Source organism: Amphiprion ocellaris, chromosome 8, assembly GCF_022539595.1.
Source record: "Amphiprion ocellaris isolate individual 3 ecotype Okinawa chromosome 8, ASM2253959v1, whole genome shotgun sequence".
NCBI classification, from domain to species: Eukaryota; Metazoa; Chordata; class Actinopteri; family Pomacentridae; genus Amphiprion; species Amphiprion ocellaris.
This window is the reverse complement of record NC_072773.1, coordinates 34,376,554-34,392,968: the sequence shown is the minus strand read 5'-3', so window position 1 is coordinate 34,392,968 and position 16,415 is coordinate 34,376,554. Positions and strand designations below refer to the sequence as shown.

General features: G+C 41.6%; 1 protein-coding gene across 1 annotated transcript in view; it reads left to right on the top strand.

The window, feature by feature from the left end:
• Positions 1-8,287: 8,287 nt before the first annotated feature.
• Positions 8,288-16,415, top strand: part of cntn3a.2 (contactin 3a, tandem duplicate 2) — a 42,009-nt gene continuing 33,881 nt past the window's right edge. Inside the window, exons 1-3 of the mRNA XM_023266954.3 lie at positions 8,288-8,833; positions 11,417-11,554; positions 12,260-12,395. Coding sequence (XP_023122722.1) covers positions 11,500-11,554; positions 12,260-12,395 — 191 coding nt within the window. The 5' untranslated portion in view covers positions 8,288-8,833; positions 11,417-11,499. The remainder of the gene's footprint in view (positions 8,834-11,416; positions 11,555-12,259; positions 12,396-16,415) is intronic.

Sequence of the window (16,415 nt, the reverse complement as noted above, 5' to 3'; positions counted from 1 at the left end):
CAGACTCCAACACAACCGACCATAATGAGCTTCACTGAATTTGTTTGTGTGGTATAAAAATGGAGGGACATTTCGTTAAGAGCTGGTCCTAAAAAGCGGCGATTTGGAATATATTTCGATATATATCTTCATTACGGGAAATTATTTGAGTTATTTTGACGTAATTGATGAGATAGTGGAAGATGTCATCAGTAGTAATCTCTGTTTAAAGTAGATCTACTGTCAGTGCTGGTAAATTATGATCTATGCTGCACAATAAGCAATGGAAATGCATCTATTTAGGCTCTGACTATGAATTTGTTACTGCTGAATATGACAAATGCATTTCTGCCATATGCATTTCCATACATACACAGACAGATGCACTGCATTTCCCTGCTGAACGTACCGGACTCAGCCCAGGTCAGACCTCACATGCTGCTTTCTAATTGCAGGTCTCCTCTGCAGCCAAGTGAATTTTCTTATTGACCAAAAGCTGGATTTATCTCAAAGTGAATCTTTCCCTTCGGTAGCCCCTAGCAAGGCCTCCTAATCAGCAACAGCGGAGAGTAAATTCCTGATCCTCCACGGCCATGGAATTGCAGTATGCAATAAAAGGTATGCTGGCCCATTAGTCTTCTATGCGAAGCTGTTGAAAGGAGTCAAGCTAATGAACTCAGGCTACCAGAAAAAAAACACACAGAAAAACAAGGAAAACTTAATGAGTTAGTTGAAAGAGAGAAAAAGAGAAAGAAACCCTCAAGAGTGCCTGTGTGAAATATTTAAGTGTAGAGGAAAAACCACCCAAGTAGGCCGACAACTACTTGGATGTTTTTAGGTTTAAATGCATCACACAGCGGAACAAATGGGTCTGAAACGTGAAGGGGATTTATGGTTTTCTGAACACTGATTACAACGTGAAAGTGATGTAGGTTTACATGTATGCAGCAGTAGCTCTTACATTTTTCATGAAATAATAAAGCTGGTTACATAGTGTTTCCTCCAGTCCTGACAAGCTGACAAATTGTGAAATTACATTCCATTTACAAGTGACAAATTGCCTTCCGTTTCTACCTGTGTATGTGTGTGTGTGCGTAGCATGTGTGGCCTTTCATACAAGAAACTCTACTTTCCAGTCTTCAAATGCAAGTGTTTTTTCCCCCACACACAGCCTGAAGAGTTGCCGACAGGTGTACAGTCAGGATTTGAGCAATGTTCTGTGATCAAAAACATCATAATTAACATCTTAAATCCCATTTGAGGTGTGTGCATTTGAAATTTCCTTCTCTACTTTGTGGGAAATTGCTGTGTTTCACTGTCTGTTAGCCAACCTGCAGAGTGAGCAAATTAAGCGGCAATGTTTTTCTCTGCAAAACTGGGTTAAACATGGGGGTCGCTGCATTGTGCGATAAGCGCACGTCTTGCAATCGTTTGCTCTTTTCTTTATGCTCCCCCACAAAAAATTAGACAAGACCCAAAGTAATGCAGGAGAATTTACACTGAATCCTTTGAATGGTTGAAAAGTAAGACCTAATGACTTTTGCAGCTTAACACGTGCATTCGAGGCACAATGCTCACTGGCATCATGCAAACACACACACACACACACACACACACACACACACGAGCAGATAGACTCGTGCACTGCATGAAGTAATACCTTTAGGGGTTTGCTATTAAGATGGTTAATCCGTGGGCCTCGAGAGGAGCGGGATAAAATATTCCTCGAGGAAGCTTTTCACAACAAGCTCCTAGGATCAAGTGCATGAATAAATTACAGGCATAATTAAAGGAAATGTCAAATGGCTGCTGTATGGAGCATTATTAACGATGTTCCGGCCATGTTAAAGAAACCTGGGCCTGAAATGAGAATGATCAATGTGGGTTTAATGGGGTTCCTATTAGACCGAGGGACTACCGACCCGACAAAAAGACTGTCAGACTCCGCTGAGGCCCACAGCACAGATATTGGCCTGTGTGGGAGGGGAGGTAAAGTCCAGAAGGGTAACATGATTGCAGTGTTGAAGAAAAGGAGTTCAGTGTTTGTGTTTCCGAGAAAGAGACCAGCAGACATAAGAGAGACAGGCCGAGTAATGAAGGGCAGCTGTTTATCTGAAGGAGTGGGCAAGTTTGACCAGAAAGAGAAGAAGAGAATTGGAAGAGAGAGCAGTTTCTCCCCCAGTCTTGTCTGGGGAAATACATCTCTTCACAATGAACCAAAGCTGTCAGCGGATGCTTATCAAAAAAAAAAAAAAACACAGTGAAACGTCAGCTTTCTGCAACTCACTAACTACTGCAATCCAATTTCTTTCTGTTGGTGAAGCCAGTGTTGAATTATGGTCAAGTCAAGCAACTTTTCTCTCACAAAATTTCACAGAAAATTAATAAACTTCTCTCAGAGGAGCATCTATACAACACAAATCAACTTGTTTTTTAACTTTAGACTCTGGATTTGGGTAAGTGAGGGGGCAAATGAATGCATCCTTCAGGATTTCCAGACATCTGATAGCTTGTGTATACAGAGAGTAGATAGTAGAAGATTTAAAATTAGTCACAAAGGAATTTGGGAGTTAACTAGTGCTAAAGTGCAATTATAGACTGGACAAAACCTTACAGACTGAATCAATGCAATCTCTTGCACAATGTACAGTGCATTTACTCTTTATTATTTAGGACTATTTTTTCTGATGTCTTGACATTACTGCACGGCCTTGTGGAACAGTCACTTTGCATTTCACTGTGTGAGCATGTGACAAATTAAACTCTTAAATCTTGTCGTTGAATTCCATATTCTCTACAATGTGTTTTGCATCATCTCTGTTTTATTACATTTTATATTATTGATGAATGTTTGCTGGGGAGCTAGTGACATGACAGTGTTCATGTGCACTTCAGGGATTGAGTCAGAGCATCATGGTAGAATTCACTGCTTTTAATGTAAATGTTAGTGCAACTCTGACTCATAAAAATAACATTCCTTGTGAGTCAGAATGACAGCAATGAAAAAACAGCATAACACAAATGGAAAAATATATGTTTTCAGATACTGTGGATAGTATATTCTGGAGATTCAGGCTCTTTTTTTGCCCTTTTGTCTCCCCTGTGCACATGTTGTCAATGTTTCTCTCCTTTTGTGTTTTTGCATTTTCTCCTATATAGGTGAATGGTGTCCTTGAGTATTGCCTCATGTTTGGCACATATGGTGTAGAAGAGCTTGTGGTTTCTGGAAGTACCTGGATGAAGCTGAGTTCATTTCAATTTAATTTTATTTATACAGCACCAATGTCATCTCATAGCACTTTATATTGTAAGGTGAAGATGCTACAAATTTGAAACACTACAAATCCAAAGAGTCATTTAGATTCCCTTTGAGGAAGCACTTGGCTACAGTGGGAGGGAACAAAAAAAAACCTCCACTTGACTGGAAAAGGGCTAAAAACAAACCTCTGACAGAACCAGGCTCAGAGTGTGCGGCCATCTGCCTCGACCAGAGGATAGCAGGATAGGAGACTGACAACAGACATCCATCCATCCATCCATCCATCTGTCCATCCATCCATCCATCTGTCCATCCATCCATCCATCTGTCCATCCATCCATCCATCCATCTGTCCATCCATCCATCCATCCATTTTCTTCCGCTTATCCGGGGTCAGGTTGTGGTGGCAGCAGATGAAGCAGGCTGTTCCAGACATCCCTCCCCTCCTCGTCCTTCCCCTCCTCCCAGGCGGACGTGTTCAGAAAACCTCCAAAGGAAGTCTTCCCGGAGGCATCAGAATTAAATGTCCAAACCACCTCAGCTGGTTCCTTTCGACGCGAAGGATCAGCAGCTCTACTCTGATCTCCCTCCGGATGCCTGAGCTTCTCCCCCTGTCTCTAAGGTTTGAGCCCAGCCACCCTACGGAGGAAACTCATTTCAGCTGCTTGTATCCACGATCTTGTTCTTTTGGTGACTACCCAGAGCTCATGACCACAGGTGAGGGTTGGGACCTAGATGGATGGTAAACCCAGAGCTTTGTCTTGCAGCTCAGTTCCTTCTTCACCACAATGGTTCGATACAACGCCAGCATTACTGCTGCTGCCGCACCAATCTGCCTGTCCATCTCATGCTCCATTTTCCCATCACTCATGAACAAGATCCCGAGATACTTGAACTCCTTCGCTTGGGGAAGCAACTCCCCCCAACCCTGAGGGAGCAGTCCACCAGTTTCCATCAGAGAACCATGGCCTCGGACTTGGAGGTGCTGATCCCCACTCGCTTCACACTCGCTTGCAAACCTCTCCAGTGCCGCTGAAGGTCATGGTCTGACAGTGACAACAGACAAACAATACATTTTGGAGATCAGTGGACGTCAGTGACGCCAGTAAGTAAGTGAGTAAATAACTTCCATTTAATTCAGATATATTTAAATTCAGTTATATATCCAGTATGTTGTCTGTTTTAACCATATTTTACCCGCTTTACTACATTTTCGTGACAACCAGATGCTTTTTTCCGTACAGTAAGTGGTACAGTTGAAAAGCAGTCTTGGTCATACCCACACCACCTCAATCTCATCCAATCAGAAGCCACTCTGAGTGATGTTACGCAGCCTCTCTGCAAACCCCAACCTGCACACAAAGAAAAAGCCACATCCACATATTTCTGGGTAATTTTAACACCCCACTCTGCGGCTCTGTGTTTTCAGCCACTTGCAGCTCATTATATTGGTCTTCTGCTACATGTATACTCGAGTTCTAATGGCTCTCACCAACCCCACATATTATAACTGGCAGCCACTCCTACCTCATAAAGCTTGCACAAGTCCATCCAATTTTATGCTGCCTGTATAGTGTGAAATGAAGGCTTGTTGAAGTAAACAAGTAGATGGTGAGGAAAAAGTCGAACCGAGGCAAACCACATCCAGACACTTAATGACCCCCGGTGGTGAGAAATCTCCTAATGCCGCTTTACACAAATGTCAAGTAAAGTCTAATAAATGTATTAAAAGTAATAAATAGAAGCAGTTAACACAGCAGATTATAAAACATCCTTGGTCTCATTAGGGCGGTGAATATCTCGATTTTTGCTGAGAATAAAACAGAGTGAAGTCACTTTTATTTATGCAGCCCAATATCACAAATCACAACAACTGCCTCAAAGAGCTTTAATTCAGCATCCTCCATCCTTAGACCCCTGATTTGAATATGAAAAAGCTCCTCGCAAGAAGAAAAATGGAAGAAACCTCAGGAAGGGCAACAGAGCAGTTAGTCATTTTCCAGGATGGACAAGCAGGCACTGCTGTGTGTACAGAACAGACCAAAATAGCCAAATGACAGTTTGACAAAGTCACACTTTCTCTTTCCAAAGAGTCTCTGAGGTATGACATTGTTCTGATTTTACATTAAACAACACCTTTTATAATAACAGGTGTTAATATTGGCACTATTGTCGGTGCCACTGTGAAAAAAAGGTCCAGTTCACAGGTCTTTGGTCACTATTAAAGGAATACTTTTTGAAGTAATTTTTTTCTTGCTGAGAGCCAGACATTCATTATAGAACCAGCTGCCTTTTAGCTTAGTTTAGCACAAAAACTGAACTGACATTTTCAGAGCTCACAATTAACACCTCCTTTGTTTATTGCACACAAAAGCTGAAGTGTAAATGTTGCAGTTTCTGCCTGTTGTCTTACAGTGACAACAAAACCCCAGTGATTAGTCAGTGGGTTTTAAAGAGGCTTGGAAATTTGTTGCCACTGCAACTAACCATCTCCTGGCTTTAGCTTTGTATTTAATGGGCAGATATGCAGCTGCTTATTAACCTTCTCTTGCTTAAAAACAAATATAGAATTTACCAAAGCCCCAAACTGTGTTTTTAATTATCTTTTCTTGGCTCATATACAACTTTAACCCCTTCCAAATGAAAATAATAAAGCTAATGCTATTTCAGTGTCTACTACCTTTATCATAGAGCCACAGGCAGCTCATATTTGATGTTCTCTCAAACAATTGGGTTGGTAAGCCAAATGTAGACCGGTCTCTAATCTATAATCTATAATATAATAAGTCACAACTGAGTTTATAGAAATGTGTTTGCCTGATGATTTTAAATCATATTTGTGATTCTACATATCGTTTGAAACATAAAAATAAGCCATGACCAAATTCATTTTACAGTAAAAAATTTGTGTTTAACACTGAAAAACTCCTATTTTCTGTCATTAAAACAGTGTCACCAGATTTTTATTCATAAGTTGCTAAATCCTGACTTGTGCATGGAACAAAGTGTCGCCTTTACCAGACTGAGCCCCTTTAAATCCAGGAGAAAATTTGTTTTTTGACATTTCAGATAAGACATTAACACTCATAGTAAGAGGCCATTAGAGAAAAATCGAACAAAAACAGTCACATATACGGTATGTAACAACAGCAAAAAAACATTTTATAATTTGTGTGCATGTGTGTGTTGTGATGTTGGTTGTGTTGCTTTTTTTCTAACAAGGGACTACAGATAGAAATCAGCCCATGGCCAACAAATATATTAACAGAAATGTTTTATCATTACACACCGCCCCTGTTTGAAATTAATTACTAAATTTTTTTAAAAAAACAGTCTTCAAAGCAATTTCCCTTTAATTTAGTATCGGAGAAATCATGTTTTCTTTGTCACTTCTTATCACCGTACACCTGGAACTGTGACACTGTTGTAGTGAGTGAAAACCACTGATTTAAATCTGTAAAGTGTCATTAGTCTCATTAGCTCAGCTGAACATCTTTAAACTCTGTGAGCGAAAACTTCTTCAGAGAGTAAATATGTAGATAAATAACTATGGGAGTGGGGTACTGAGTGACTGATGATGGAGATGGAGAAGGGTAGGAAGAAATACGCTTAGAATACATTGACCCAATGTACTTCTGTGCTCTTTTTGTATCAGGATGGATAGAGACTTTAAGTTGTTGTGATAACTTTATGACTACAAAGAGTCACAGACCGATGTGTATTTGGAACACTAGAGTGCCTCTTTGTTGTGCAGTCAGTGGTAGACAATGAGCCAGGAGGAAAATTTACTCCAGCGTTATGGTTTAATGCATATCTGCACAGTACATGTGTGACTTTAATAATCGTCCTACTTTGTCCTACTCCTTTTCGGATATGCTGGATTATTATTTGGGTTATTATTTTTTGCTTTGTTTTGTTTTGTTTTGTTTGCTTTGTTGTTGTTTTGAATATTTTGATTTGTTTTTGTGGCTTTTTTTCTCTCACATGTCCAAATAAAAACCTTCATTCATTCAGAGTGACTGATATGATGTACACCGATCAGCCACAACATTCTGACCACTGACAAGTGAAGTGAACAACATCCATCATCTGGTTATAATGCAACGTTCTGCTGGGAAACCTTGAGTCCTGACATTCATGTGGATGTTTGACGTGTACCACCCACCTAAACATTTCAGATCAAGCAACCCCCTAACCCCTCATGGCAACAGCAGGCCACCCTCAGGAGGACAATGCACCCTGACACACCACAAAAACTGCTCAGGAGTGGCCTGGGAAACACGACAGAGCTAAGCTGTTCATCCAGGTTCTGCACTCCCCAGTTGCAAGTCTTATTGAGCATCTATGGGATGTCCCAGGTTAAGTCTGATCTAGGTAGGTCCCACCCTGCAACCCACAGGACCCACAGAATTCACTGTGGGTGCTACAGGACATCCCCAGAGGTCCTGAGTCCATGCCCCACTGGGTCAGAGGAGTTTTAGCAGCACAAAGGGGACCAACTTAATATTAGGCAGGTGGTCATAATGTTATGTCTGGTCGGTGTATATGTTGTCAGCATAAACCTGTGTGTTGTACTTTTCAGTCTTTAATAAAGACATATTCTCATTCTGTTGGTCATGATTGGCGCTGATGATTCAAGTCACACCTTAAATTGCTCACCACTGCTGGTTTGCAGAATAAAGTGTCAGTTGTATTTATGCTTCAAGATCTGGAACTGAAAAGAATGAAATCCTGACTGCCTTGTGCACAGATGTACAGTTCTGGGTAACTGTGCACCACATCTTTCAATCACAGGCTGCATATGAGTCAAACCAAAGACATCCTCTTGTGTTTCATTTTTGGTTGGCTTGTTTGCAAAATTTTTGGAGAAACGCTATTTTTAAAAAAAGCAAACACAAACGCTCTCCTAAAGTGTGCAACGTTGCGGCGCTTTGACGCAGGGAGGCGCAGTTCTCCTCCAGGTGCGTCCTCCTCCTCCTCCTCCTCCTCCTCCTCCTCCTCCTCCCTCCCGCACCTTCCCATCCCAGCGCTGCTGCTTCTGGCTGCTCCATCGCCTTCCTCGCCGCCGTGCAGCCCACTCCTTCCTCGCAGGGAGAGCTGACTTGATGCGCATAATAAATCATCTCTGCAAGATTTTCCCCTCTGGTTTTTTTTCTTCCTTTTGGAGCCCAAATTCCAGACCTACACGTGTTGGATTTGGAGGAAAAAAAGCACAAAACACGGGCGACAGTCGAGCCTCGTAACTGAGGGGATGTTGCAAATGTGATTCAGCACCAGCAAACAACGTGGGTGTTGTGTGTGCGTGTGTGTGTCTGTGCGTGCGTGCGTGCGTGCGTGCGTGTGTGTGTGTGTATGTTTTTCTCTTTTTTTGCGGGGAGTGGAGGAGAAGGAGGAGAGCAGCGATATGAAACGCGTGTGTTTGTGCCTCCTGCTGTTATCTGTGACTGACCACCGGCTCAATTTCACCTGTATGAACGACCTTGCAATTGTGACCGAAATTTTCCTAACGAGGTTTCCATGGAGGATCAGTCTGTCGTTTTTTCCTTGAGGGCTGAATTTGGTTCCTATTGGTCTCAAGATATTTCCGGATAAGAGGTAAGATAAAATATATATTCACATATAAGTAAAAAATACAAGCCCAGATGATGCGCTTTGCAATTCTTACGCACGCAAATCAGATCATTTATTTACACTTTTATTAAGATTATTGTACATCTTTATGTCCAGATATTTCTCCACTCTCATAGGCTCACATGTCGGCCTGTTGTCCTCTTCCTAATTTGCTCCTTTCTTTCCTAAAGGCACATATTTGATAGTAATTGTTTGTTTTAGGCTGGAGCAACGTGACGTGCCCTCCCAACTGCAGCCAATTCCTCCACAGCGAGCAGTCTGATTTTTTTTCTGGAGAGGCATGCTTTCCTTAAAAAGACACTTTCTTGGCGTTTTCTTCTCTTAATAAGGAGTTGCTTTGAGGCTCAGCCATGCCTTTCTTTGTGAAAAGTGATGAAGGGCTGCAGTTAGACTGTTTTTTCTTGTATTTTTTGTAGCCTCTTAACTGCCCCTGTGGTTCCTACCTGGTGTGGTGCCACACTGCAGCCTGGCTCCACATCAACTCACCTTCTGAAATATATAGCCAGACTGCAGGGCCAAGACCAGTGCATTCTCTTTAGGGGCTAAATCAGCCTTTGGGGGTTGGACTTGCTGATGGGAACAGAACCCAACATGTGTTATGAAGGATGCTCTTAAAAAGACCAAAAAATTGTGAAGAATCTGAGCAATAAGGGGACTTTACGCCTCCTGGGATGCAGTGTTCTATCTTGCACAGTCCAGCAGGTAATTTCATACTTGTATTCCACAATGTCAGCTGGAATATCTGTGATGAATGCAGCTCGGGCCTTCAAACTAAGTACACTCCCACTCTTCCAGCTGGGCAATTTGTTCGAGCAGCATGTTACTTGGATGCAGGCAGAGTGTGATGGAGGTGGTAGATATCATGTTTATACATTAATTTTGTTCTGCGTGTGTGTCAGTTAACCCAGTGGTGAGCTGGTTTCTAAAGGTAGCCTTCCTTGATTGAGAGTGATTCACCCCCGGAAAGCTTTTTCACCACCTTCAGTCATGGCCATTGTTAAAACCATTATCCATGAGTGCATGCTGAGAATGTGGGTGTGAATATGTGTATGTGTGTGTGTGGGTAGGTGGACACCTATCTGTTGTGTGTATGTGTGAGCAACTCTGTACAGTGTGTTTCCATATTTGCATTTGTAAATTATTTATTAGGGCTGTATATAAAAGGGGAAGCATCAGCTGCAGCATGGGGCCATCCCTGACAAAACCCCTTTACTAATGCAAACCATAACATGCAAAGTCGACAGTAGTGTAATACCCACTGTACCTTTCACACACCCAATCCTCAGTCCTTGAGGTGCCAGCACTTTGCACACTGTGGGCCTATCACTGAGGTATGGCATGCAGGACTCTTCTGGAGAGGAAGCGTACCAATCCAATTTTGCAGACTTTGGAGGGGGGTGAAGGAAAAAGAAGCGAGCAAACATGAAAGGTAGAGAGAGAAGAAGAAGAAAAAAAAATCCTGGCTGAGACCCCACGTGTCTGATTTGACATCCAGGCAGCTGACAAACAATTAGACCCTCCATAAGCAGCGCTCTGAACCAGGCTTGCCTCGGGATTAGGCCACAAATGAGCCGCACATCACAGCTTATGTCTTCTAAATGGAAAGTGTGTGTGCATGTGTGTGTGTGTGTGTGTGTGTGTGTGTGTGGAGGCTGGCTGTTAAATGTGTCGTACATGGTGAGAAAGCAACTTTGGTGTGTAGGTGTGTGTGGGTTGTGCGACATTTAGCAGATTGGTCTTATTATGTGCCCCTGCCCTTAATATGTCTTGAACACCTCTTGAAGAAATGTGTATTGTGTGTGTGGATGCAGACCAGCTTTTTATTTTTTATTTTTTTCCACTTGCTTGCCTCCACGCAGGTGCAAGCTGATGTACATAAAATCTGCATACGCTCTTCACACGTGTTTGTGTGCGGCCGCTCGCTTTAACTGCTGTGTTTATTGCCGCCACTCCGTTGTGTGTATGTTTGACATTTCATAATTGCATCATTACTCGCTCAGTCTCCTCCTGCAAGAAGCGGGTGCGTCGCAATTTGCAACACATGCTACAAGCAGACAGACTCTTGCCCTTGATTATGGACCTGGGTGGAATGGCTTCCTCATCAGGCTGTCTTGATTCACCCCAGCATGTGGGGAGACACATGCTGCTGTGGGTGAATCTAATTGATTGGATGGCACCCAATTCCCAGGTCCAAGTCTCCTCAGGCAGCCAGAGAGCGAATCCGTCCAAGTGAAGGATGAGCTTAGGCGTTGGTAGCTCCCCTAATAGATTGGCATGGACTTCCTCCCATATGCCTCTGGTGTCACCCTCAGATATCTCCGGGTGTAAGTTGGCCACAACGCAGGGCACAAAGTGATATTGCTGGGATCTTTGCTGATTAGAAATGTGAGAATGGACAGAAGAACAATCCAATTCTACTGTCATCATATCTCCACCACCAGGAATCCCACACTTCCTCTGTCCTCTCCTGATTGGTGATTAAACGGCAGAATGAGATAAAAAAATGTTGAAATATTGCATTTTACAACCAAATTCTAATATCAACAGGTCAAGCTCCTCTTTCCCAGTGAACACAAGTGCCATTTCGAAGCTTATTGGATGAAAGTCTCATTTACCCTTGGCTGCCAAAGATGACGTTGCCATGGAAACAGCTTCTACTGTTATCAATCATCGACTGTCTGACAGGTAAACCACCTTTTTATATGAGTAATGATTTTTTTTCACACTTGGACATTTACAGTTACGGGATGATGTGTGAAGAGCCCCAAAATCATGTCAGAGATGATGGGATGGCCCCAGTTTAAAGGGACACTCCTCGGTATTGACTTCCATTCACAACGCAGACACAATGCTCTCAATCTTCTTCACTCCACTGCGATTGCACCTTCACACATACCGTTTCTTGTACACTGCTTTCCTTGGCGCAGAGAAGAAGATTTAAGCAGCACAAAACGCAGAGCAAAGGTTTTCCTTTCTATTAAAGAAATGCACTTGTCAATAACATTCATAGCGGTTTTATTCATCCCGAATAGACGGCAAGAATTGCTTGTCTGGATTCACAGCAAACTGAAAAATATCTAATTCAACTGACATATAGTGTGCACCACTTCATGTTATTTAAAAATTATAATTCTCTCTAGAATCACATGAAAATACAAATATTTTTTATAGTCATTTTGTCTCCTTCTCCACTTTTTACCACCTCAAGAAACATACTGAATCACCCTCTGCATTTACTGATGTCCAAACCTCCATATTTTGAAAAATCCTCCCTCTGACACTGAACATACTATTTCCACCAGAAAAACAGAGAATAATGGTGGCCTGACTCCATCAAAATGGCCCTTTTTCTGTCTCCATGCTCAGCCTGGTAAATGTTTCTCTTGACAGATTGTCTGGACAGTGGATCATACCATGGTCCTCGATGGAGGATGGAGCCAGGCGACTTGTTCATTCCTGTCGACTCCATAGAAGAAGAGGCGACTCTGACTTGTGATGCGAAGGGAACACCACCTCCTCAGTACAGGTAGGAGCCTCATTCACAGCTCATTATTTCAGGTTTTTAAGTTAGTTTGATTTGGAAAAGAAGTGAAACCTGATGTACAAGTCAAACATTTGCATAATCTCTCTGAAAATTGGATTTTTGTAAACACCATATTCTGCACAACTGTTTAGTTTGGCAAGTATTTATTTATTGCAATTTTTTCATGAATGTGGACGGATTTAAGAATTTACTTGCACTGTGTTCCAATTTCTGTCTAGATAGATAGATAGATAGATAGATAGATAGATAGATAGATAGATAGATAGATAGATAGATAGATAGATAGATAGATAGATAGATAGAATCTGGATGTCACTGGATAATCCAGAATTAATTTGTAATTCAAAAAGGGGAAACAAAATGGATTTTTCTTTTTGTTTCAAACCAAAAATTGGAAAAACAAGTGTCAAAATAAAAAAACTAAAGAAACAATCCAAAACAAGGCTCATTTTAGGTTTAAAGAAATTATTGTTTTACCCCAGAACATTTGGGTTTCCAAGTGCACAATGAGAAAACTCTACTCAAAAACTGCTGCAATATAGTTTTTGTGAATTCCATTCATCATTTCTCATTTGGAACAAACAACAGCACATTGGATGGATGGATGGATGGATGGATGGATGGATGGATAGATAGATACCCATTCAAAATTGAGTAATATCAATTCAGTTTTTCACATGGAAAAGGAAGGCGCTTTCTGTTCGATTCGTTTTCTCCGAATTACACTGAGCTGCACATCGACACTCTGAGCAGCGGTGTCATTATAGCTTTACTAATTTATATTGACTAACACACCAGCAACCTGCCTCTTGTCTCACCAGCCGGTATCTTAGTGACACACACATGTAGCATCCTAATGATCATCTCCTCTTATAAAAACGCCACGAGACCAATGCAGGTTGCTAGACACCAGTTGGTACCAACGGGCGTTGATTACAAAGTGTCTTTGGCGTTCAGCACTGGAATTGCCGCAGCGCCGCCCGCACAGATGAGCTGAATGATAGCAATGTGGAGTACGTACACTCATTATTTCAGTCTTCTCACATTCCCCACCCTAAGACCAGGTATTTCCATGTACTGATTAAAGGTGAGATGAGCGTGTTTAACGTGGCGTCTTGTCAAGCCGGCTGCGCTCGGCTCTGCACGCCCTGAGCACCTCTCCGGCTTCTCTCTTGAAGTGTAAATGGGCTCGCACTGCTCCCTCCCCCCTTCTTCACTTTTCCCCCCTTTTCCTTTTCTCTGCCACTCCTGTCACTCTCCAAGATACGAGACTTTCATTGTATGCACACCGGAGCAGCATAATATGGGAGACAAACCTGATCTCGTATGGAAAAGTACCACCGCTGCAGAGTTTCTTAAAATCTGAACAGATGGTGACTCATCCATCTCTGACTTGACCTGAGGTTTGAATCCTGTAGCTCCGGACTGCAGGATCATCCAGAAAAACTCAAGTTTACTAGAGGAGTAATTTTCCAGTTTTCCAGTTGCTATTCAATCATCTGCCCTATGTTGATGGCACCGTGGAACAACACAGGTACTACAGAGTGGGTCAAAAAGAGGTGAAAACGGTGACTCAGGGATAAAGAGCTGTGAGCGAATGAGTGGACACAGACACCTGAACACACACAGGCATCTATCACAAGTCGATCCAACCCTTTAGGTCTTCATCGCGCAGTCTTAAGGAGTAGTAGGCTTAATCTCAGTCCATGCGGTGACACAGCTGTCGAGTGTAAGTGTGTAGAACGCGGCTGCAACACTCATCAACATTCAATGGCTCGGATAGATTCTTTAGAAAATTGTTTTGAAGGTTAGTCTTGAAAGCTTTTGGAAAGTCAGCCATTATGGCCTCCACGTCTTTCATTTCCACTTAGGGACAAACAGAAAGGAAGGATGTGGATGAAGGAAAGAAATAGCAACTTTTTTTATGCCGAGAGAAAGACGATGGAAAATTCTTGAAAAGTGCACTGTCCTTGAACCCATCAATGCTCAGTTTTGAATAGCATTTAAAAAGAGATAGAGGGTTGCGATGGCAGAGAATTAAAAGGAAAAAAAGAGGTATTTTCCCACTGAATGATGGGACTTGTTAAAATCAATGAATTAACCTCATGATTTTAAGAGTTCTTTTGCCCGCTTCACTTGTTTGATAGCGCAATATGAAACCTGCTGCGCAAAGTATTATTTTTAAAATTCCCACACCTGCTAAGTGTGGGAAGGATATGATAGAGGGTGAAAAAGAGTTTAAAAGGCACCCTTTGTTACATCAGCCCACTGTTACCTCTTGCCAAGTGCTAATGTTTTGTCCTAATGAGAAGTCAAAGGTGGAATAATGTCACATTATGTAAATATAATGTGACAGAGAAGAGGTGATTAAGGCTAGAGTGATGATAATATCTAGCAGGGCTTCTAAAACCTTTATCTTCTGCTCCCTTTAAATAGCAGCGGACAGCTTTGTGTATGATACTCTAAGATTAAATTTTAATGATCCCTGTGGGGGAAATGGGATAGCTGCAGCAGCAAGTACTGACAGAGCTAAATAAAGAAAAACAGACTGAAAACAGAAAAGTACAACATAAGGAAGAAATTTGTTTTTCAAGTTTTGGATAAATACATAACTAATAACTGGAGAGCATGTGTTAGCTAATCGGATGACTTCTGGATGAATATCGCAGCATCCTGGATGGTGGTATTATTGGATTGCAGAGACAAAAATAACGTGGCAGCAGTGAAACATATGTATACGATAGGCAGAATCACAACACTATCAATCATATATGTGACTAAGACTGCAGGGACAATTCAAATACCTGTCAGTATATTGAATTCTGAAAGACAAGCACACATCTGTCAACTGTCTGCTGATTGGCTGTGTGACTGAAGAAGACCGATTTGTTTTTTTCAGGGCCCATATAGACATCATTAGTAATCAGGAGGACTGAGAACTGATATTTGGAAGTAGAATACATATGCAGCAAGAATGAAAATGTCAACATTTAGAATAACACAAACTCCGATGGAAGTTGAAATGCTTTGTTTGTTTACAACAGTGAACAAAAGTTTACATCCACTTGAAAAGATCATGTTTATCAGTGCCATGGCTGTACCATGCACTTTACACCTTGACTTTGGGTTCTGTAGCTGTTCTGAAATGGCTCCGACTCTTTCCTGACTTTTTGAAGTGAATGATTTGCCATTTCATATCCTTGCTGAGCTCCCCAGTCTTTTCCACTGTAGTGTTTGTGGCTGAGTCTAAAGAGTGCATCAAATAAGTCCCATTTAAATTGACTCAGAGGAGTCAACAGCTGTAGTCAATCGCAGTCACTAACGAGAAGTTAAGAGGACATGCCATTAAGAAAATTTAAAAGGCACTAATTGTAATACTTTGAAATTCAAAATTTCAACCCTTGAGTGTTATTGGAGGACATAAGACTTTTTTTTACTGTTGAGACATTTTTCTAAATTTGTAATTTTCATGTTGAAATTAAATCAATGAAGTTACCATATATGGTTCCTTGTGCAGTGGAAGAAAAAAAACCTTCCTAGAAATGTATATATCATCACTTAGCACAACTACTCAACCGTAAAATGTGTGCGTTTCGTCAACTAACCATGGTTAGTTTTGACGTTTCAACGGCAAATATGGAAGACGACCGAGCCGCAAGTCTGTCTTTTTCCAACTTCGGAGAAAAGAGAAAGTTTAATACGTTCCCGGCCTCTGCTGATTGGTCAGATGCACATGCTTCTTGACCTCACTGAGAGGCGGGAGCAGCGCCATATTTAATGTGTGCTGAAGTTACCAAATATGATCACTTGCCTGATGAAGGGCTACCACAGCAACACCAAAACTGATAATTCAAGTGGCTCTTATTTTTTTTTTGTATTTCCAGAACACCTATAATAAATCTGCGAAAGAACCAAAATGCATGATTGTGTTTTTGTGACAAAGACACATTGTGTTTCAATGGTTCATCATGGAAAATGATAGACTACGATGACAAACATGGT